General features: G+C 49.9%; 1 protein-coding gene across 1 annotated transcript; it reads right to left on the minus strand.

Annotated features, from left to right (window-relative positions):
* Positions 1 to 1,212: 1,212 nt before the first annotated feature.
* Positions 1,213 to 17,472, minus strand: HEATR9 (HEAT repeat containing 9). The gene is given in 16 exon segments (XM_032785058.2): positions 1,213 to 1,501; positions 1,909 to 2,000; positions 2,087 to 2,173; positions 3,051 to 3,102; positions 4,858 to 4,931; positions 5,459 to 5,578; positions 6,212 to 6,304; positions 6,713 to 6,949; positions 7,073 to 7,203; positions 11,448 to 11,508; positions 12,142 to 12,198; positions 13,845 to 13,901; positions 14,164 to 14,278; positions 15,588 to 15,757; positions 16,969 to 17,018; positions 17,376 to 17,472. Coding segments are annotated over 16 exon segments (1,578 nt in total). The 3' UTR covers positions 1,213 to 1,416.
* Between the last annotated feature and the right edge of the window lie 4,117 nt (positions 17,473 to 21,589).

The following is a 21,589-nucleotide window of genomic DNA, read 5'->3' on the forward strand; positions in this document are numbered from 1 at the left end:
AGTGAAGAGCTCAGGGCTGCAGCTAATTTAATATCCCCCATTCAGGGCTGGAGGAGTCTAACACGTAATGAGGGCATAGCTGGAGGTTTCTTCCCAGTGGAACACTCCATTGCAGTGAGGGATGTGATCGCCTTTAACCCTGCAGTGAATACTTTGCAAACAGGAGCGCATGCCTGGGGCAGCAAGCCACGGGGGGCGCTCTGCCAGTCGCCACGAGGGCGGCAAGCAGGTTGCCTTCGGCGGCATGCCTGTGAAGGGTCCGCTGGTCCCACAGCTTCAGCGGACCTCCCGCAGGCAAGCCGCCGAATCTGCGGGGCAGGGGACTTCCCACAGGCAAGCCGCCGAAGGCAGCCTACCTGCCATGCTTGGGGTGGCAAAATACCTAGAGCCGCCCGTTTGCAAAGCACTTGGACTCGTTCTTTGGATGTTAATAAGCAGCACTGGGAGGTCTCTTTTAGAATAGCTTCTCCCTTATGCTGCGGATGCCTTGTTTTTAGTGCTTCCCCCACCTCCACCCCCCTCGCACTATAGACTCTGGCAATACTACCCTTGCCTGGATGTCATCTCTGAATTTTAAGGTGGCCAGGTGTCCTGAGTTTCTGAAGACAGACCCATTTTTCAGCAGTCTGCCCCAGAAACATGTCACCCTCAAAAAGATGCACATAAGCTTTACGCTCATCAGCTGCCCTCACACCTCCTGGCTAGCAAGGGGAGCTGCTGCAGACTCTGGGAAGCTACTCTCCTCAGCCCCTGGGAGAGCAGAGGCACCAGGTTGGTACCACAACTGCCATGTCCCTGTAGGCAGCACCCCCAGGCTGTAGGAGCAGGGCCTGCCCAGCGGGGCCAGGCCAATGGTGGCACCAGCCCAAGAGGCGATGCATTTGTACATGTGCTTCCAGGCTGACAGGTGGCTGGGTCCATATTGGTTCTCAGACAAAGCCCCTTGCCACAGGATCCGAGGGTCCTGTTCACATGCAGATTGATAAATTAAGGGCTGATTCTATCCCCCGCAGTCACTCCCTTTGAGTAGCACTTCATTCAATGCATAGTCCCATTGAAATCAATCGGAATAGCAAGGTACTATCTGGCATGGGTGTGGGTAGCAGACTCTAGTCCTAACTATGTCCTGCCAAATGAGAGACCCTGGCTGCTGACCATGTTACCAAGAGGCCAGCCCCCTCCCTCTAGGAATGGAGAAACACACGCTACAAATGAATGCGCACACAAAATATATTATTACACATACACCCCTGAATATTCCAGTCTCCCAGCGCTCTTAGGAGACAAGGTGCAAAACACACAGTCCAGAAGAACCCCTGACTACAGAGCCGGTGTTTTAAATCCCCTGCTTTCTCTCCACATTAGCTACTCCCTCTGAGATCCCACAGCAGCAGGCCACCCCCAGACAGTGGGGCCTCAGGAGAGCTGAGAGATCTGATGCTCCAAGCCTCTTCTAGCACCAGGGAGCTTCTGGAGGATCTTCAAAGCTTTCGCACATTCTCTAAAACCAGAGAGAAAACAGAACGATGAGTGACTAGGGTGGAAAGGAGGGGCGCTGGGGAGAATTTCCCTCCCTTGGTCCTTGATTAGTCCTCTACCTACACCGTGGAGATGTGTACCCTGCCTTTGGGCCACTCTTTTCCTGTCCTTCATGTGTTCCCTGAAGCAACATGAACTTCTTCTGAGCTGGCATATGCCTTGCCCATTTCTTATCTAGCTCAATCCAGCTGAGTTTGTTCACTTCAATCCTGGTGCTTCACAGACCTGCCTAGCCACCCCAAAACAGGCAGAGGTGACCTGGAGAAGCATCGCTGCAGAACTCCAGCAAATCAACCCCTGTGGCACCTCGCTCCCTAAAATCTCAACCCACCTTGGTCATTACCTCTGATCCCTCAATCTGCACGGTACCTGGCTAGAGCCCCATCTGTCTGCTCCTTGAGCATCAAGGTCTTCAGCACATGCGTATTGTTCATTCCCAAGGTGCAAAACGTCCTAATGACCTGCAGTGAGAAGTGACATGCACACAGGTGAAGCCTTTGCTCCTGGAAACCAAGAACCACACACATCGCTGGAGAACATCACTAACCTGGATGCGAACGGCCAGACTGCTGTCCACCTCCAGCATTTCCAGCAAGGTAAAGAACACATGCTTATTGCGAAGACCAAGGACCCCCTAGTGACAGGAGACGTGGAAGCAGAGCGTCACGGAGCATTTTGAAAGATCGGTTTGAAAAAAGAATCTGACATGACGATTTGTTTCCAAAGCTGATTAGGCACCACCCTATGGTTATAACTGGCACAAGTCTACAGCACACTAACATTACACCAGGGCTATTTTAATGAGTGACTGTAATGCTGACGTGAGGCATGAGATGGCCACCTCTGGGGACCAAAGTCTTCTGTTTGTTCCCAAAACAACTACAGCAAGGGCTGCATCTGTGCAAGATCCCCCCACCAATGCACCTCAGTCCTGACCAGGAATCACCTCCAGGGCCGAGGGGATCAGCCCATCTCCATGTCTAGGCAATATTTGGACACTGTCAATGAGAGTGAACAGTTCTGGAAGCAGTTTGAGGTGTGGACAGTGTCCAGCAGAAAATGAACTGCCAGCCAACCGGCCATTGGATGGTAACAGCTTTCACTAGCCAGCTGCCTAGGCTGTATTTTGTACCCTCAGGAGGCTCCACAACCCAGCAGGCCATTTCCGGAGTCATTCGGCCTTGCTGTGGTCCAGCCAAGCTGCTCTGAAAGCAGACAGGCTGCAGGCCAAGATAAAGAGGCGGCGATGTACCAAGAGATTAATGCATAGCTCCCAAGTTAAAGGAAGTCACGTAGGGAGGACGGAGCCCTAGTCTGAGGAACTAAGAGAAAGGCAGAGAGAGACAGAATAGACTTGACAGCAAGTAGAGAATGGATTGGAGCTGGAAACACAAGGCAGGTGGGGATCCAGCCCATAGAGAGATCACACAGCCCACTCCATCACCCACACACTGTCTCTAAGGTAATGCTTGTCTCACACATCTAGTGGTTCAGGACAGAACGTGACTTACCAAGGAAACCACAGCCTGTCTTCGGCTCACCTCGCTCTTCTCCTTCAGCTGCCTGCCACGATGCACACAGCATTACTGGAGAGAAATGAGGCTATTTCTCCCCTCCCGCAGGGTTTAAAGGGAGCCACTCCCACTATGCTTTTGTCTTCTGCCGCCACTGTGAGGGGATGCAGATCCCACCCTCTCTACATAAGGGACCACTGTGGGCCTTTAAAACCCTGGTTTTCCAGCCTATGCTGCGGAGAGTTAAAGGCCTGAGAAAATCTGCTCCTTTCCCCAGCCTTGTGCATGGAGGGGAAGAAATCCGCTTAGCTGTCTCCAGCAATCTCAGCTCACTTTCTGTGGGGTTCCTGGGTCCAGGCCTTAGGTGGCTTCTTGCTTTGGGGTAGCCCCCAGCCTCTCTGGCAGCCACCCCCCTTCGGCCTAAGCTGTAGCCTTTCCTCCCACTCTTGTTAGCCAGGTATTTAGGAGCAGGTGAGGAGGTAGCTGCTCTGTACATTAAGCCCTTTGGGAGGAGAGGCTTGGGAGGGGCTGTCATAAATAGATAGCTAAGGGTTAATGTTTCTTTTACCTGCAAAGGGAACCAAACACCTGACCAGAGGACCAATCAGGAAACCGGATTTTTAAAAGAAAGGGAGGGAACCTCAGGAGGGATTTGGCTTGAGTCTGTGTCTGTTTGGTTTCTTTCGGCTATGGAAGAACAACTTTTCTTTCTATCTCCAATCTTCTTTCTACCCTTCGACTACCAAGTTGTAAGTACAAAGTAGCAAAGCAATAGCTGTTATATGCTTTGTTGTATTTACATGTTGTGCTGTGCTGGACTGATTTAAATTGGCTATTTTTTGAATCAGACTGGTATTCCTAATCTTATAAGCATTGCCCCGTATGAGCTTTTTATGCAGAGTTGATTCTATGTAATTTCTTTCTTTTATAATAAAGTTTTCTTTTAAGACTTGCTTAGGGTTTTTCTCTAGTTACGGCTACGGCAACAAGGGGGTGGAATAATCTCTTTGTGTTAGCTTGACTAGGTTTGAATGCATAGCCCAGGGGAGGTAGATTGCCCTCTCTGGTTGTATTCAAGGAATAGTACGGCATCGCTCAGGCTAACCAGGGAAGGGGGAAGCTGGGATGAGATAGAGGAGACCAGGGGCTCTGGGTATTGGGGGTCCCCCAGGGATAGGTTGGGGCGACTTGGGGGCGATCAGGAGCCCTGAATCCTGATTGGTGGCAGCAAGATCAGATCCAAGCTGGTAGTAAGCTTGGAGGTTTCATGTCAGCTTCTCAGTTTATGAACGCTAAGGTTCAGAATCTGAGTAGGAGGCTATTACAGGGGCGCGTCTTGAATGCGGTCTCAGATCATCCCAGGTGAAACTTCCCTGAATCATGGTGGATGTCAGCAAACTGAGGGATTTCCCCAGCCCCAAACCTGAGGGCTTGTGCTGTAACTCTGGGGGTGGCTAAATTTCACCATACACCCACTGGGGAAAGAGGAAGATCTTGGGTGGAGGGCCAAAGCTGTCCCACCCAAGCGATCATGTCTATGCCTTCCCTGGGCTTCTGCCAGTCACTGCTAGCCGCCATCTGGCCTGGAGGAAAGGCTAAGCCTTGGAACCGTGGGAACCAAGAGAGACATGAACAAGCCAGTGAAAATTAGCGCAGCCGGCAGGTTCCTAAAGATGTGGGCCCAGGGAAAATATCCTGGAATCCAACCCAGACCATGCCACCGGCCTTTAGGTTTTATTCAACGCACATGGTGGGACAGAAGCAGTAGAGAACTGGGTCTCTGGCTGTTCTGCTGGCCACTTACTTCTCCACAATATCCCAGATTCGCCCCTTCATCTGCAGAGCTGCCGCAGTCATTGCCACAGTCTGTCTCACTACCTGTGAACGGGAGAGAGATGTGAGTCAGGAAACAGATGCAGCGCAGGCCGCGGTGGGAACATTTCAGAGCAGGTGGGGCTGTGGGGTATGTGCGCATGTGGGGAGTATTTATCGGTCAGCCTCAGCCCCAACATCTTTTCAGTGTTTTGTTGACCCCACATGAATCCAGAGTGAAGAACAATAAGATCAAGACTAAGATTAGCCTGAACCAAAACCTGGCTTTGGGTTCTGGTGATCTGGATCCAAACCTCTTGGCTGGTCGCTGGCTAAACACCAGATTCAAATACTCCTGGATTTTGGATCCTGACTGTGTCTTGGGCTCATGTTTAAATGGAAGTGAATTCAGTAGCACATCCTCCATACTGATGGCCCATCAAAGTGGGAGGTAGTTGGGGTAAAAGCTCTATTAATGTCCCTTTTTTTGGAGCAGGGAAAGCCTGGAGGTCATGGCCCTGACGCGCTCTCTTGGAAAGGGAATCTGCTATTCCCTTTCATTGTGATTAAATCCTCCATGCTCCGAGCCTCACCAGAAATGGCTCCTGGTGCAGCTTTTCCACCAGCAGCTGGAACACCTCCTCTTCCAAGCCTGCCCATTGGATAGGATCCAGCCCAATAGTGCTCAGCAAATTGGCGGCATCGGCGCGATGCTGTGAGGAAGCAGCGTGAAGAGAGCGCGCTGGGTCAGCCACTCGTCATAGACCCTCCGTGCAACACAAGCAGGAAGTGTCTGTGTGCGCGTGTTGGGGAAGAGGGAGGAGCGGGAGGGGCTCTGTGTTACAAGTGAGGTCACTCCATGTCTCTCCAGTGCCCAAGCTAGGGATCCTTGCTGGCAGTGCCACCAGCCAGAGAGGGCATTGCTGTGCCTTTAGCCCAGAAAGGGAGGCTGAGGTGGTGCCATCCTAGGAAGAACTGAGGCCCACTCCAGGAGTCCCACTAAATGAGAACCCAAGAGTCTCTCCAACTACAAAAGACTAGGAGATGTGGATGCTCCACTGGGCAATTAGGCACCAGGACAACAGCAACCAGATTTTAGGCATGACCCTTAGAGCATATGGATAAAGATACATAGACGTGGGGACAGCCAGAGCCATACCTGCTGGCCACTGGACACATGGCCAGAGTAACCAGGCTCCTATGGACACCTGGAGGCTGGCAGTGGGGCTCCTGAATACAGGGCCATGGAAATGGGCAGAGTGGGAGGGAAAGAAACACTGGCAGTGGGTTAGCATTCCTGTCCCCACTCCCACAGAATAAGGATGGTGGTAGCTTTGCCTCCTTACCTTGTACACTGGAGAATGGCGAAGCTGATCTATAAGGGCCTGGATGATATCAGCACGGACAACATTCACGTGCTTCACCAGCATGAGCAACGCCTGCAGGGGATCGGGAGAGAAGGGTCACAGACTCTGAGGAAGAATTTGGGCCCCATGTCTAAACCCATGTATCAATAACACCTTCCCCCCCCTCCAGTTTTGTTCTCTGCACTGTAACAGATTCTCCCACCCAAAGCCGGGGCAACTATTGGCAAAGGGAGACCCTTTGGGAGGAGAGCAGCTGCACATCTGCAGAGAATGCAGAGGGGGGCGCAGCTGAGCAGATGTGCCTGTCTAGACAGACTGAGAGACTTCGAGGCAGTGGTGTCTCTGGATCACCATCCTGAACCAGGTCGTGGGTGAGGGAACAGTCTGGGACAACCCTGCCTTTGTTTTCATCTTCCCCAGGTAATGTAAACCAATGGGCAAAGCAGCTGGGAAAGGTTCATGGGTGGCCCTGGAGTGAACTGGAGAGGATGGAGGACAGAGTCATCTGTGGTCAGGCAGGATCCGCACCTGCATTTTCTTCTTCATGTTCTCCTGGGTCAGGCACCTCAGCAGCGCCTCCAGGGCAGCGGGATTGGATGCATCCAGATACACCAAGCAGGTGGCTGCCAACAGGACCAAGTCATCTGTGCGGTCCTGTGAGGCTGCAAGCTGCTCTAGGGTCCCAATGAGCCTGGCCCGAGCACCCACCACACTCCACTGGGACAGAAAGGAAGAACAGTGATGTTGATTGCGTTTCATCTCATACTGGGGCTGGCGGTACTGGCACCGGGAAAAGGCAGAGCCTGAGCCCTTTGGTCCAGTTTCAGCAGGAGCCAGGACCTTGGATTCGGGCCCTGCAGCCCACGCATGCAAAGCCACTGCCAGAGCAGCGAGGAGATCCTTTCTCTGAGTCAGGCTTCCCTTCTTCAGGTGTCTGATCAGCTCCTTCACCACAATGGCATCCAGGCAACCTGTCCCAAGCACAGCACAAAACCAGAAGGCAATGACCAACTCTGACCACCAGAGCTCAGACAGCTGGCAGCTCGCTGGGAACTGGGTGCCAGGGGTAAACTCAGCAGACCAGCAGGATGGTACACTGCTGATTGCTGCCCATGAGCCATCTGATGCAGTAGGCTCTGGATGGCTCCTTGTGCAGGAATATTAAAAGGACCCAGGAGCAGGAAAAAGACAAGAGCCTCTCCAGCTTGGGGTGGGGAGGTGTTGTCTGCGGAGAAGGGCTTAGGCTTGAAGGCTAGAGGTAACCCAGGGAACCTGCCAGATTTTGGTGGATGCAGGCCTCTCTCCTCCTCAGTCCAAGCCTGCCTGGCAGCATGGACCCCATTCCCTTGTATCACTTTTCTCCAGAGATAGGCCCAGCAGCAGAGTGCACTCACACCTGAGCCAAACGTGGTAGTTCAGGCCTTTCTCTGTAATTAAACAGCAGCCACCAGAGAGAGGGAACAGGCCAACCTCATGGCTGGCCCCTTTCACAGTTCCCTCCTATCATGGGCCCAATCTGCATCAGGGGGAACCCTAGTCAGATGAGGCCCCTGCATGATCTCCTCAGGGATCCCCTCAAGGAGAAGAGCCATCATCCTGCACATTTCTTCCACACATAGACTCCTCCTGCCCCTTCTGTGTTCTCCCTGCATCCCTCCTTCCCTTCCCCCTTCCATTCTATCCTTCCCTGGGTCCCTCCACCCATCTCTGTGCCCTGTCACCAGCTGGCCAGGTTCTACGCACACATATTCCCCTCTGTGCTCCTGGCAAGCAAGGAGTTAAAAACAGCACGTCTTGTCCTGTCCTGGCTCTCTAAGGGCAGGAGGGGAGCAGTCCTGCTCTGAGCCCCCCACTGGCTCCCGGGTTATAGTCTCCAAGCCAGATCTGATCCCACAGAGCCGTCCTGTGGTAAGGATGCATCGGCTCACTTCCCGGGCCCTGCTCTAATGTGCGGCTCCGCAGCCAGCACAGCCTCTCTCTCTGTAACACAGTAATGGAGAAATCCTCCCATTCAGTCCCACAGGGCAACAAACGCTCCAGCAATAGGAGGGTGTGAGGGCAGGGACCCCGACCTGTGCAACAGCACCGGGGCTGTAACACAGGCCAACAGGACTCATATTCTGGAGCGAATAAGATCACCTGCCTCCCCTCTCAACCCCCTGCAGAAGTTCTCCTAACCCACTCCAGCGGCTCTTCCCTCCCCCGCTGACATCCTGCTCTCCGGCTTCCCCCTGTTACTAGCAAAAACTCTGCTACGGATCCTGCCCCATGACCCTTTGTACTGCAAAACTCCCATATCCTAGTCCACAGCTCTCCTCACTCCCCCTAACAGGTACCATGGCATTCACACACCCCATCACTACACCTGCCTATTCATATCTCCTGGAACAGACCTCTGGGAGCCACAGACTGATACAATATCACGGATTCTACATGCATATAATGTAATTTATTTAGCCTAAGAGATGTTCCTGAGTACCTAAACCTCTCTTCCCTGGTCTCAGACATAAGGCCTCACTGGATGGAGTATATGTAGAGAGAAAGCGTAAGACATGTTATGTTCTTTACGGATGGCTAGTCACAACCAGCTTCTCTTTGCCTCTTGAGAATTTTGTGGCAGATCCCTGATCCACACAAAAAAACCCCACCTGCCCTTGTCCCAAATTCACACATATACACCTCTATGCTTAATACCACTTAATACTTGCATAGCTGTTGTGTAGTGGGGTGACCCCGCTCCAGCCCAGAAGGGGTTGGAAAAGCCCTGCAGGGGGCTGGGGCTGGGCAAGGGAGTAAAACCCTGACTGATTGGGAGAAGTGGCTGCAGCAGGGGGCACGCCCCAAACTAGGCAACTGGGCCTTATAAGAAGGCCAGGGAAGCCAGAAGCAGCAGTCTCTGTCTGACTGGAGAGGGAGACAGGCCTGGCTGCTGGGGAACTCACCTAGGGGCGGGCCCTTAGGAGCTGGAAAGCCCCAGGCCAGCAGCTCCCCAGGCCGCAGGGCCTAGTTTTAGGCTTCCTAGGTATTGGGCTTGCAGGGGCGCAGCTGGAGGGTGGGTAAAGGCAGCCAGTCCAAACCCCTTGTTGCCTGTGATGATTGGCTGATAGACTGCAGTCTGCCCCAGGGCATGGGGGCTAAACAGAGACTGGCAGTAGCCACAACTGAGGTGATGTGGGGACAGGGAGTGGGGGGCCCCCTGGGTGGGGAAACCCAATAAGACTGTGGGGTACTGCAAGAGGCAGAACATGGGGATAAGGGCACTGGGGTCCTGGGAGGGACATGGGGGCCAATGGCAAGTGGATCACTGGCCTGCAGAGGGTGCTCCTGGGTCCAAGAGCTAATTCCTGAGGATGACCAGCAGGAGGCTCTTCCAGGGGTGAGTCTGCGCCAGCTTACATGTTGTCATCTTCAAAGCACTGTCTGGACAATAACTAATTAACAGGCACAACACCTCTGGGAGGGAAATGTTATCCCCATTTTACAGATTGGAAAAATGAGTCCAGGAATGATTTGCACAAAATCATACAAGGACTCAATGATGGGATTAAAAAGGGTTCCTGGCTCTTGCTCTTGTGCTTAGGCAACTGCACCATTCTACCCCACGTATTACAAAGAGACTTATCTCTCCAGAGTGAAGGGTGAAATCAGAGTTCAACTATAAGCCCAATTTTTACCCCCACTTCTCCAGACTCGGAGAGGGAAAGCACTGTTAGCTGAAAAACAAGGCTGATCGGAGACAGGGCAGAGTAAAACTTTGTCCATGAAGGCCAAATAATTTAATGAGACGATATTCAAGTTACAAGTAGATGAAAGTTGGTCTCTGCACAATTGCACGAATATCTCATGTTTCTTCAGCCTTGTAACTTCCTAACAGAAATGTTTACACAGCAGTTGCAGATCTCATTTCAATAACAATTCAGACTCATTTTCCCTGGTAAAAAGGGCTGTTCAGAAATATCGTCTAAAACAGTGGTATGACATAGGAAAGGCTGGGTGAGAAGGATCAATAATACAAGTTGTTGTGTTGTTCTATGGATACAGGGATGGAGCCGCAGTTGGTCTGAATCCTCTCCACCGGAGAGAGGCTGATTTCCACCTCCTGTCTTCTCACCACGGTAACAGGAAGATATATTAGTTACACAGCAGCATTAGGTACCAGGCTGTTCTTTATGTGATGTCTACTTAATCTAATAATTAAAATGTTACCATTCTGCAGTTAGAAGAGGTGTGTGTGCAACAGACCTTGAAGGGTATTGTTCTGGAGCTTGGTGCCAGGCAGCTGTAGTTGCTATAGAGATATCAGTGCCATGTGTATGGAAATACGCCTTTGTTAAAAAGTTTCTCGCTGGAACTCAGAGGCTGGAGTACTGTACTGTGCTTTTAGTGGCTACGTTTTCAGGGTCAGTGTAGAATTAGAATGTTCACATGTCAGTGCATATATGAACTATGTGGACTTTAGGGACCAAACGTGTCTTTATAATAAAACATAGCTCAAACATAAGGTTATAGTATGGCATCACTCCAGGGCAGAGTTAAGGTTGTGTGCCTTAACTGTGCATTTCTTTTATGTGTAACCATGACTGAATTTCCTGCATTTGTAATGCTTGGTTGCACAATAAGTACCAGGTACGTTCCTATATTTTATTTCTTTAATTTACTGACACCTACTCTCAGCCTTAACCCCATCTTAATGTAGTTTGTTTTTATCTTGGAATTGCTGTAAGTTTTCATTTCCAGACCTTTGCAATAGTTAAGTGTTGCTGATTGGATTTAACCGAACATTTCTGGGTGTTAATGATTTCTGACCTATTACTTACTGTAACAATCTTAATTTTAAGTTACCTATGTTTTTTGGCTGAGTGCATTGGCCCTGTACTGTCTTGCAGATCACAGTAACAACATTAGACACTTCACTGACATCACACACAGCTTCATTAGCATGCACAGCAAGTTAAAAGGGCTGCACTCCTTTGCATGGTTACAGGTATGTATTATAACCATTGAGTATTATACTGGAAAGCCTGAAACTGTGAAGACTGATGCTATCAGAGGGAATGAAAGAGCAGGCAGATCTTCCTCTCGATATAGAGGGATTTATACCCAGTAGGTGCCAACAGGCCAATACCGCAGCGTCTAACCACCTTCCCTGATCCATGGGTCAGAGAGCTGGGAGCTGCTGCAGTAACAAGGAAAAATGACTAGAAGAATCACTCACCAAACAAAACCAAGGTCCTAGTTACTTCATATCGCACGGGCTGACTCCTGGATACCTGGAGCTAGAAAAAACAGATTCCCCTTAGCAGGCCGGACAAAAGCCACTTAGCACCGCACTTCCTACCCCTGAAGTTCTAACCTTTTCCACAAGTTTCCTATATTAATTTGGGCATTAATATCCCAATGACTGAATCTCTCCCCACCCTAATGAATTTAGTCTCCGTGCCATCGGGTCTGCTGTCTCCCTTTCCCTGATAAATCACTCTCCCGCGTCCCGAACCCTGGACTAACTAGTCACCAGAAAGCAGCACACGCACCAGCCTGGGAGATCCAGCGTCAGCTCAGGGATGCTGTGGAATAAGCGATGCTGGCTGAGCCATCTTCCTCCCCGTGGCCCTGAGTTTCAGATCATCTCCTGCGCAGTGCGCCTCCTCTTCCCACCCCAGCCGCGTCAATCCCGTGACTTTGCAGTGAGTGCCATGAGTCCGTTCCTCCAATCCAGATCCCCATTATGGAGCGAGCAGCAGAGTGCATGTGAATGACACTTTAGCCATGAGTCTGCTCTCAGGAGGAGGAAAAGGTCAGGCCTACTTCTTGGTAATGCAGTGACAGCAGGAGACACTAAAGCTCATTATTAAACTCTTTATTAAAAACACATTATAAAGAGAAGGAACATCCCTATGGGTTATACCTACGGTGTTGCGAAGTGCAGACAGCACAAACTCATCAGTGATCCTAAGGCAGCCCAGGGCCTAAAGAGACAAATGACAGAGACATAAATCTTCAGGTTGGAGCAATCATTAGAGACGTCTGACCCAACGCCCAATGGCACTCAGCCCAGCCCAGTGTGAAATCGGAGACGACAGACAGTACGACCGCACGGCAGCCTTGAGATGAGCACACTGCAGTGCAGGTCTCTCAAGAGGCCCAGGGGATGGGGAATCAGGGGTCTCCTGGCAGTCATCGTGGCCTAGGTAGAAGCCTTGGGAGTGGGGTAACATTCAGCAGTTACCAGGACCTTGGAGAATGCTTCCAGGGGTATGTCTACATGGAAATAAAAGACCCATAGTGTGGCTGCTCACAGGGCCGAGGTTGCAGGGCTAAAAATATCAGGGTAGACATTTGGGCTCAGGCAGGATCCTGGGCTCTGAGACCTCACAAGGTGGGGGGGTGTCACAGAGCCTGGTCTCCAGCCCGAGCCTGAACATCTACCCTGCAATTTTTAGCCCTGCGGCCCGAGCTCTGCGAGCCCCAGCCGATTGACCTGGGCTCTGAGGGCGCGGTGCGGCAGGGTGTTTTATTGCAGTGTGGACGTTCCCCAGGTAACTGCTGTGAGTTACTGCAGCTAAGCCACAATAAGACGAGTGTAGGCAGGATTCTGAGCATGGAAATAGTATTGTTAGTGTGAATAATGATACTTCCAGCCTCGTGGGGGTAAGGGAGGTTATTTAATGATTATGAAGGGCGGCCTTCTATGGATTGATGATTGACACACTGTTCAATTTGAGTCCTCCAGCCTGTTTTTGTGCCTGGGATTTCTCCTGCTAGCTGGGGGGAACCTAGCAATTGCCAGGTCCTGCTGGGTGAATGATCTTACGTGCTACTTGTAGGGCCACCAGAGGGATCTCCCTGTCTCAGGGCCACCTGCACAGGCAACTGCATTACAATGCAACGGGATCTATATTAATGGCACAAAGAAAGAAGTTCTGACAGTTCCAGGGCTCTACTCAGTGCTGATAAGGCTACAGCTGGAGCATTGTGTCCAGTTCTGGGCACCACATTTCAGGACAGATGTGGAAAAATCGAAGAAAGTCCAGAGAAGAGCAACAACAATGATTAAAGGTCTAGAAAACATGACTTATGAGGGAAGATTGAAAAAATTGGTTTGGTTTAGTCTGGAGAAGAGATGACTGAGGGGGGACATGAAAACAGTTTTCAAGTACATAAAAGGTTGTTACAAGGAGGAGGGAGGTAAATTGTTCTCGTTAGCCTCTGAGGACAGGACAAGAAGCAATGGGCTTAAATTGCAGCAAGGGAGGTTTAGAGTGAACATTAGGAAAAACTTCCTGTCAGGGTAGTCAGGCACTGGAATAAACTGCCTAGGGAGGTTGTGGAATCTCCATCACTGGTGACTTTTAAGAACAGGTCAGACAAAAACCTGTCAGGGATGGCTAGATAATACTTTAGTCCTGCCATGAGTGCAGGGCACCGGCCTAGAAGAACTCTTGAGGTATCTTCCAGTCCTACACTTCTATGATTCCCCCTCTCCCTCTCACTGCCTAGAGGCTTGTGATTTGCTCCAGCCATGGCTTCTATCGGACTCAGCTGGAATGGTTTATGAAACACGACTGAGGTTAGTTACATCCTAGACAGTGATGAACGAAGTCCTGTACATCACCTGAGCAGCGTAGATTTGCTCTTGTTCCACAGAAGAAGCCAAGCTCTCCATGAGCTCCTGTGGACACACAAAGGCAGGAGAGCTCTGATATGTTGATGGATTCAAAGCCCTCCTGCAAATGTTAGCTACATGCTGCAAAACATCTCATCCCTTCTTTGTGGAGTATCTGTACCCAGGGTGCAACATGGTCATTTGCACCACTAAGTACTAGTGGTGACCAGTAAGGAGAGGAAGGAAGGTCTGGTGGCTAAGACACGGGACTGTAATGGGGAGGTCTGGCTGGCACCCCTTTTGTAAATCATGATTTTTAGCTCCTGACCTTTATCCTTTCCAGCTGCAGCATCTTGATCCCAGGATCTGTTTCCTGCCATTTAATCTTCACTGGGTATAAACTGTGGATGGACTTTAGCAACTTTGGGAGGAGGAAGTCAGGCCTGGTCACAAAGAAGGGGAGAAATCACAGGTTATTTCTCTTCTGAATGTCAAACACATGTAACACCTATTGTGTTTCACACCTGGCTTATGGAGTCATGATATCTGGATGATCCATGCGGCAGAAATCCATACATGTCCTGGATGCAGAGCTCCTCATTACATCCCATCTCACACATCCATGATCTTTGGATGGGAAGCAGTGATTGGAGGCTAAGATCAAGCCTCTGTTGTGCTCAGTGCTGTACATTCATATAATGAAGAAAGAATCCCTGCCCAAAGGTAAATAGCTGAGACAGAAAAATGAAGTCTTATTCCCCCCTCCTGTCTGTAGAATGGGAGAGCGTCTTCCGCCGACATAGCTACTGCTGCTCATTGAGGGTGGTTTAATTATTTTGACAGGAGAGCCCTCTCCCGTCAACATAGAGCAGCTACACGAGAGATCTTACAGCGGCACAGCTGCATCGGTACAGCTGGGCCTCTGTAAGCTCTTGAGTGTAGACATGGCCTAAATTAGGGGGCACATTTGACCAGACAAGTGTCCCGTTAACATCTGTTTCATTGCCAGAAGAGCCTTGGGATCTGTAACCCCCACAGGTATGTTGACTTCACATCAGATCCAGCAGCCACCACCAGCAGCAGCAGCACTCTGGATCCCCTTAATGTCAGGTTGGAGCAGGGATGGAGTATGGACTCCGAAGGAAGAATGCTACCCACCAAGTTTCTCCCACAGCACGCCACAAACCAGTCCCCAGAACAGCTCCAGCTGCTGAGGCACTAAAAACTACGCACCCAGAAATGCTAATGGCAAACTTGTGTTGCTGCAGCACCAGTGTAGGGCATGGGTATATGGGGTTTGCAGGGTGTGGCTCAGTCAGCAACGTGGATTTGGAGAGGCAGGCTTGGTTAACACACCCCTGCCAGTCAGGATGTAGGCACACATTGCAGTGTAGATACACTCTAAGTCACTAACATCATATCCTGTGGTTCATAGCAGTTCCCTAGCATTCTTTGATACCAGGGGCCAGCTTGCTGCCTTCCTAAGCTGGGTAAGGGAGAGCTCAGCGATTCGCATTGGACTGGGCTCAGGGACTGGGCATTGAGAAACCCTGCCCTTGGGGTCTCCTCTCTAAGTACAGACCCAGCCTAACTGTTCTTAGCTTGCGAGAGCACCTGGTAGTAGTGAAAAACACTGGAACTGCAAGGGGAAGTTAGGCAGAATGTAACTGCTCAGGCTGGAATGGGTCCAGAGCACAGGGCAGATAGACTGAGCTCTGCTGGAAAGTTAAAACCTGCCATTTTGTGTCTCACTTTTTCTTCTCCATCATTGACTTCTTCCTTTGGGCCATAATCTCGTATGCAGATCGCTGCCTCCGGCTAGTCAACCCAGGCTGCTCCACTACAGAAGGCTGGTTAAAGCCATGCTGGAGGGGGCTTTTCCTCCACACGGATGGGGGAAGTGGGAGAATTTCACAAGGAGCCTGAGGAAGGAGAGAATGTTGTTTAATAAACCCCCAATCGATCTCAGCACCAGGATGACAAGTTGCATGAAAATGCCCAGTTGAGCCGTAGGAACAAAGCAAACAGCCCCAGTTGTCTGAAACGTATTTCACAGGCTGGTGCAATACTTCTGCATCTGTGACTGTGGACTGGGGCTTTTAATACTTAGTGCTTTTATAAACTCCTTCCGCCTGAGGCTCTAAGTGCAATTTACAGACAGTAACTAACTCTAACTCTCCCAATACCCTCAGGAGGGAATATGCTGTGCTCATTTTCATGGTCCCCCCTGCCCGGAATGCCATCTGGGATCCTCTGGGCCTCTCAGCTTCAGTCTCCTCCTTTAAATCCCTCATCAGGACTCGCTTTCTGAGTCAGCTTTTCCACACTGATCTCAAACGTGGGTCATCCACTCCTGCCTGCTGGCCAGAGTTTACTCGCTTAAAATTATAAGCCTACATAGATATACAAAGGGCTCAGTTCCGTTGACTTCCAGTGGGACCACACCTCTTCCCACCAGCTGAGGATTTACCTTACCGTATCTACAAATCCTATACCCCAGCCACGGATATATATTTAAAGAGACACTACTAGGATGTAAACGTAACAGGTGCTCCATTCCCATGATGAAGAGTTGAATGTAAATCACTAGACAGACACCAAAGTCTGCCTCGTGATCTTTTACCATCATAGTGTGTCCTTCACACTCACCTCGCCCCACATGCTCCTTCTGTTTGTCCTCCCTTGCTGTGTTAAGTCTACCGAGCTTGTAAGTTTCTCGGGGTAAAAACGTCTCTTTTCTGCATCTGTGAAGCACTGGACACTTGTGGTGCTTTAGAAATACCACCAGGTTTTAGGTGCAGGTAAACTGAGGCACAGAGCAGCTAAATAACGTGCTCACAGTCATTCAGCAAATAATTGGGGCAGCAAATTGGTGGGGCAGAAATGGAACTCAGGAGTCCTGTCAGTCCCTCTAATGGAACAAGTATGCGCCCACAGTGTTATCACTGCATGGGAAAAAACGAGACTCGCTGGTACACTATTCTTTGCTCCAGCCCCCACCAGGAGGGAAGCCTGAGAACTCTTCCTGTGGGTAGGGAAGGAACTTTAGGAAGAGACCCATGACTGAGGCCAATTCCCTTCTCTGCAACCATGAGATCTGAGCAGGCATCAAGAGCAGCAACAAGGACCATACCTGGTGGTAGGAGGGTTTTGATACCCTGAACTCCAGCTCCTTCTTGTCAGCTGAGAAAAGGAAAAATATTAAATTACCAGGCTAGGGAGTGGATGTTGGGCTCTTCCCACCCCTCATCAAGACTGATCACATGACTGCCTGGTCCTCAAGTCCTCACCTGCTCCAGCCTAGTGTAGTTAATCCCCACAGGAAGTGACAAAGGTATACATTACATGAAGTAGCTAAGCAAATACATTTGTGCTAAGACTAGCATGTGAAAGACCACACTGGTTCTCTCCATCCCTGGCAGAGTCCAGCCCTGGGAATTTACTCCTCATCTTTGTTTATCTGTACAGAGGAAATCCAGCACCTCTTCACAGAACAACCTTGGGTCTCATCCATGCTCTTTCCCCGACAGTGTAATTCACCTGTTGTCTCTTCTTGCTCAGTCATGGGGCTCCAGGACAGCATTCTTAAGCTACCGGCACCTTGAAGCCTCTTTAAGGGCATCTTTATACCCCCCATTTCTAATCCTCTCTGGGAGCCTCAAAGCAGTTCCAGAGAAATCCCTGCCATTGATCTAGTGAGCCATAGGCTTATGCTGTGGGAGAGGCAACTGATGGACCGAGATGCAGTGACGGGACCCCTTGGTGCTGCTGGGGATTCACTTCCAGGTAAGATTCCCTGGAGATGGCCTTAGGATGATGTCATAAGAAGTGGTTATGATGATATCATCACATTTCTCCACCTCCTTAGTCTCATCCAGCAGAGTCTCCTCCAGGCACCATGTAGGCAAAAGATGTAGGCAAGTAATAGCAGATAGGAGAGAGAGAGAGAAGATCCTAAATAACTAGGGGTCAAGGAGCAGTTAAAGCAAGAGGAGAGAGGCATGGTACCTCTAGGATTTTGATACTTATCATATGGGATGTGTTCTCACAGCTCCCATTGTCATTTGCCAATATGAGGGGGTCTGATACAATGGTATCTATAGAATATAGACATTTAGAGGTATCACTGTCTAGGAATTACACATGGGACTGTAAACCCTTGAATTCTAACCTCTTGGGCAAGTAGCTGCACCTCTCTGCAACTCAGTTGCTCCGTGTTTAAAAGAGGAATAATGGCCCATGAGAAGCAAGTTCTAACAGCATTTCTCTGTTTGTTTTGCAACAGCTTTGGAATGCCAAAACTGATCGATTCCAAAATGTCCAGGAATTGTAGTAGGCATCAGTGGGGACAAACCTATTGATCAGAGTGCTGGAAAAGCCTGATTCACCAGCAAATCAGGGCCCCCAGACAGCTTGGTTCTGCAGGCAGAGGAATCTCTGCTGCCCCCTGCTGCCGCCTACATATTCAGAGGCAGCAGCTGAACTTGCAGTATGGGGAGATCATCTGTTGCTTGAACTCTGTAACAGAAATAAGGGAGCCTTACAAGGAGGATTTGTAGCCTTTTATAACCACTTTACACTTGCTTTGCTCTGGTCCAAATTACTGCATTAAGGGCGGGGCACCAGAGGACCAGGCCCCCATCTGTAACACAGCCAGCTTCTCATGCATGCTTTCACCAGCCCCATCACTGCACCCCCTCACAGTGGGAGACAGCAGGCTCTCTTGCCCTAATCAGGATACTCATTAGCCCTCCCCTGACTCAGCTTCCCCCAGGTCAGAGCCCAGTCCATGTCTCTCCAAGGGGCTAACTGATGGCAGTGAGTGCCCACCCTACAGCTCTGGCTCTGAAGCAAAATAGAGTATTGGCACAATACAGAGGAAAGCGCACGGTGAAGTTGGATTAACAGGAACAGGCCTAACATGGGCTCCGATCCAGTTCCCAGAGAAGTCAGGGATGGGGGAAGCTACAAGTGACTTCAGTAGGCCCGGGCATGGGCTGTGTAAACGCGACACCCTTAAGACTGCCCCCAACCTGTGCCACAAAACATGAACACCTTAGATAAGAGTGACTCCTCTTTGGAGCTCCCAGCTGCAAGCTTTCGTATGGGGTCGTGAGCCTCACATCCCAGGCTGCATCCCAACCCCCCTGGACATCTCTCTGCATTCCTCCAAGCTCTCTCCCAGTCCCAGGGCAGAGAGTTCTTTGTTTGCCCAGCAACCCAGCTGGGCTCCTGAGGTGACTGGTTACACGTTACATCACCTCTCCTAGAGCTTCTCTCTGACCTGTGCTTTACCATCCTCTCCTTTCCCTTCTCCCCTGGAAATAGCTCCTTCCAAAGGGGTTCTCTTAACAGCACTCTTCCTCTCCCACGAGTTTCCCTTTCACCCCCTCCCTGCCTGGCTTCTAGGGTCTTAACAACCCTACCATAACACCTCTGAGACTGGCTTTTGTTTGACATAATTATTCTCTAACCAAGCTTGTCAGGGCTTGTTTCCATACATTAGCCTTGGAGACAGCCTGCTATTGCAGGATACCAGAGAAGCCATAAATCAGCAAGTATTTGTAAGCAGGAGGACAGGTCTGTCAGCATAATGAAAGCAGTACCCTAGAGCAATGATCCACCCCAGTAATTCTCAGAGGGAAAAGAGCCCCACCCGCTGATGGTGGAAAGATATGGGGACTAAATCCAAGCTGTCCATGTGCACCTGAATAAATCAGCTGCAGCCGAGCCTACTTAGAATCAAACCCTTTAAGGCACTGGGGGCTCCTTTCAGAAACAAAGCAACAGGTGTCTGCTAATCAGAATGGAGGTGAGGGAGTGCTGGGAACATGAGCTGTGCACTGGTGCAGAATATCCTTGTTTGCTGTTTAGAGACTGTTAAATTGTATGAAGGGTTTGTGACGAGAGTTTGCTGCTTTGTGTAACACTGGGTATAATAGAAAAGGAAAATCTGGTAAGTAAACCTGAAACCGAAGGAAGGGTTTGGTTCTTGTTTCATGTTGGCCAGACTTGTCAGCGCTCAGTTCCCACAACTGGGACTAGCTTTGCAATGGCTCTTGGCTTCTGTTGCTGGGCCCCATCCCTTCTGAGTGCACCGTGCCAGGTCTTGGGCCCTCGGAGTCTTTACCTTTCTGGGGCAGAATCCTGTGAGTCTCACATTCAGACTGGGCCCAGCTCTGTGTGTAGGGACTGTGATTGCTTACCAGGTCTGAATGGGTTGGCTACCTGTGGTTCTTCCCCTTTGGGAGCTGTGACCCAAAACCGCCTTCTTAAAACAAATCTTAACAGCGGCAGCACAGCATAACAAGAGCAAAGGACTTTTTAAAACACTAAGTCTGTCTGCATCTCTTACCTAAAGGTTTAGGTAGGCTTATTTTACCCCTGGCCTTTAAAGACTAAGGGGGGGGGGGGTCAGATAGTCTGACTATTGGGGAGCAAAGTTTCCCTATTAATTGCCTGCTCTTCTCAGGAGAGGGCCTGTATCTTTAAACCCTTATAAGGCTTTTCATTCTCTTCCTCCTGCCTCACAGGGGTTGAATTCTCCTGGGCAAAGTTCATCTGGCTGGCCATGCAAGGGACCAATGTGAATCTCTTCATTGTTTGCCAAGAGCTGTGACTAGCCTGGCACCATCCCACTTCCTGGGGGCATTTCCTGGAAAACCTGATAGAATTAACACAATGCATACAGTAAACAACAAGCACCCACATCAGATGCAGGATTCATCATGTAGAGCCAGCTCCAAATCAATCACATTCTCAATAGCCAGTGTGCATGTATATTTTTTCCCCAGTGATCTTGTACCCACCCAGTAAACTGTATGTGGGCCAAGTGCTCTTATTTTGAGCAGACAGCAGAGGAAAGTGAATGCCAATGTCAGAAACCATGGTGGAGATGCCTGAACGTCTTGCTATCTAATATGCTTATCACCATAGCATCTAGGCTGCAATGTGCAAATAAGGCAGGATCAAGCAGAACAAAATACACAGCAAGCAGAGTGTGCTGGTATGCAAAGGGGATTGTTGCAAGAATCCAGTCACAAGTCAATGCTCCATTCACTTCTGATCCCTACACTCCCTGCTTCTCTAATGCACAGTGCAAACAGGATCAATGGCTGTAGGAGGGCTGTTATGCACTTTAACAAGTGGTGAATTGGGTTCCTTAGAGACATGAAGACTCTGCATCATATTATGCTCTGGCTTCTTCTCCTGTGGAGGGTGTAGTATTCTGCCTCTTCCCTGATGTCATGTCTGCCCCTTTAGCCTTGAAGCCATCCTGCTGTGGACTCAGACACTGTGAGCCAAATCCTGCTTGCATCTATATCAACAGAAACTGGGAGTTACTTCAGTGGCATTAACCCTGGTACAAAGGTGATGGGACTGAGAGGAGAATCCAGCCCACTGGATCTAAACACTGTGATTTGTTCTGTGTTGTACAAGCTGCTTCTCATGAATATTTCTGTGGGTTTTGGCCATTTGCGCATGTTTCTGCAAAAGGTTGTGATAGGGTTTTGTGACTTTTCAAAATTAATTGCCACTAGCTGGGTGTCTTGCTGAACTGAAGTTCAGTAGGTTCATTAGCTAATTCCCTAAAGGGCTTGGTAAGCTTCTTAGACAGATGTGCTGATTGGTAGATAGTCAATTTTTCCAATTATTCCCATACCTGCTGTTCATCAACACCTCCTCTAACACAGTCTTCATTACTCCTGTGCTTTATTTTTCCTGTTAAGGAACAACTTTGACAAAGTCTCTTG

This window comes from Chelonoidis abingdonii, chromosome 13, assembly GCF_003597395.2.
Source record: "Chelonoidis abingdonii isolate Lonesome George chromosome 13, CheloAbing_2.0, whole genome shotgun sequence".
NCBI lineage: Eukaryota > Metazoa > Chordata > Testudines > Testudinidae > Chelonoidis > Chelonoidis abingdonii.